This window comes from Myotis davidii, unplaced genomic scaffold (genome assembly GCF_000327345.1).
Source record: "Myotis davidii unplaced genomic scaffold, ASM32734v1 scaffold708, whole genome shotgun sequence".
Classification (NCBI taxonomy): domain Eukaryota; kingdom Metazoa; phylum Chordata; class Mammalia; order Chiroptera; family Vespertilionidae; genus Myotis; species Myotis davidii.
Genome location: NW_006298797.1, coordinates 74869 through 75295, shown reverse-complemented (window position 1 = coordinate 75295; position 427 = coordinate 74869). Strand labels below are relative to the sequence as shown.

The following is a 427-nucleotide window of genomic DNA, read 5'->3' as shown; positions in this document are numbered from 1 at the left end:
GGAATGCCTGAAGGGGGCAAATTTCCAAGCCTTCTGAGTGAGGTCTTAGTCACAGGAAGGTGAAGAGCAGGGAAAGGCACTGTAGTAAAATCCAAGCAGCACTGAGTGTGTGCCTGCTCTCCGCTGGTGCTCTGCCGGTTTCAGGCTGCAGAGGCAGGAGTACCGCCAGGGTAGAGGCAGAGGGAAGTGAGAGTCTGGGGACCCTTGGTGCTGGGCTCGAACCATGCCCTAAGTATTCCCCCACCCGTCTCCCCGCTGGGCTTTAGCAGTGTGTGTCTGTGGCCCGCTGCACCCGGGAAGCTGTGAAAAAGCTGGCAGGATGGAGGTGAGGAGTTGCAGAAGGGAAGCAGGCTGGGCTCTGCTTCTGAAATAGGTTTCTGCTTCTGAGTGCAGTCGCTGTGAATAGAGAAAGGAGTCCGAGGACCCC

At 57.4% G+C, this 427-nt stretch overlaps 1 protein-coding gene across 1 annotated transcript in view; it reads right to left on the bottom strand.

Annotated features, from left to right (window-relative positions):
- Positions 1-63: 63 nt before the first annotated feature.
- The window catches only part of LOC107184774, a 1539-nt gene continuing 1175 nt past the window's right edge, over positions 64-427 (bottom strand). Inside the window, exon 2 of the mRNA XM_015570969.1 lies at positions 64-396. Coding sequence (XP_015426455.1) covers positions 141-396 — 256 coding nt within the window. The 3' untranslated portion in view covers positions 64-140. The remainder of the gene's footprint in view (positions 397-427) is intronic.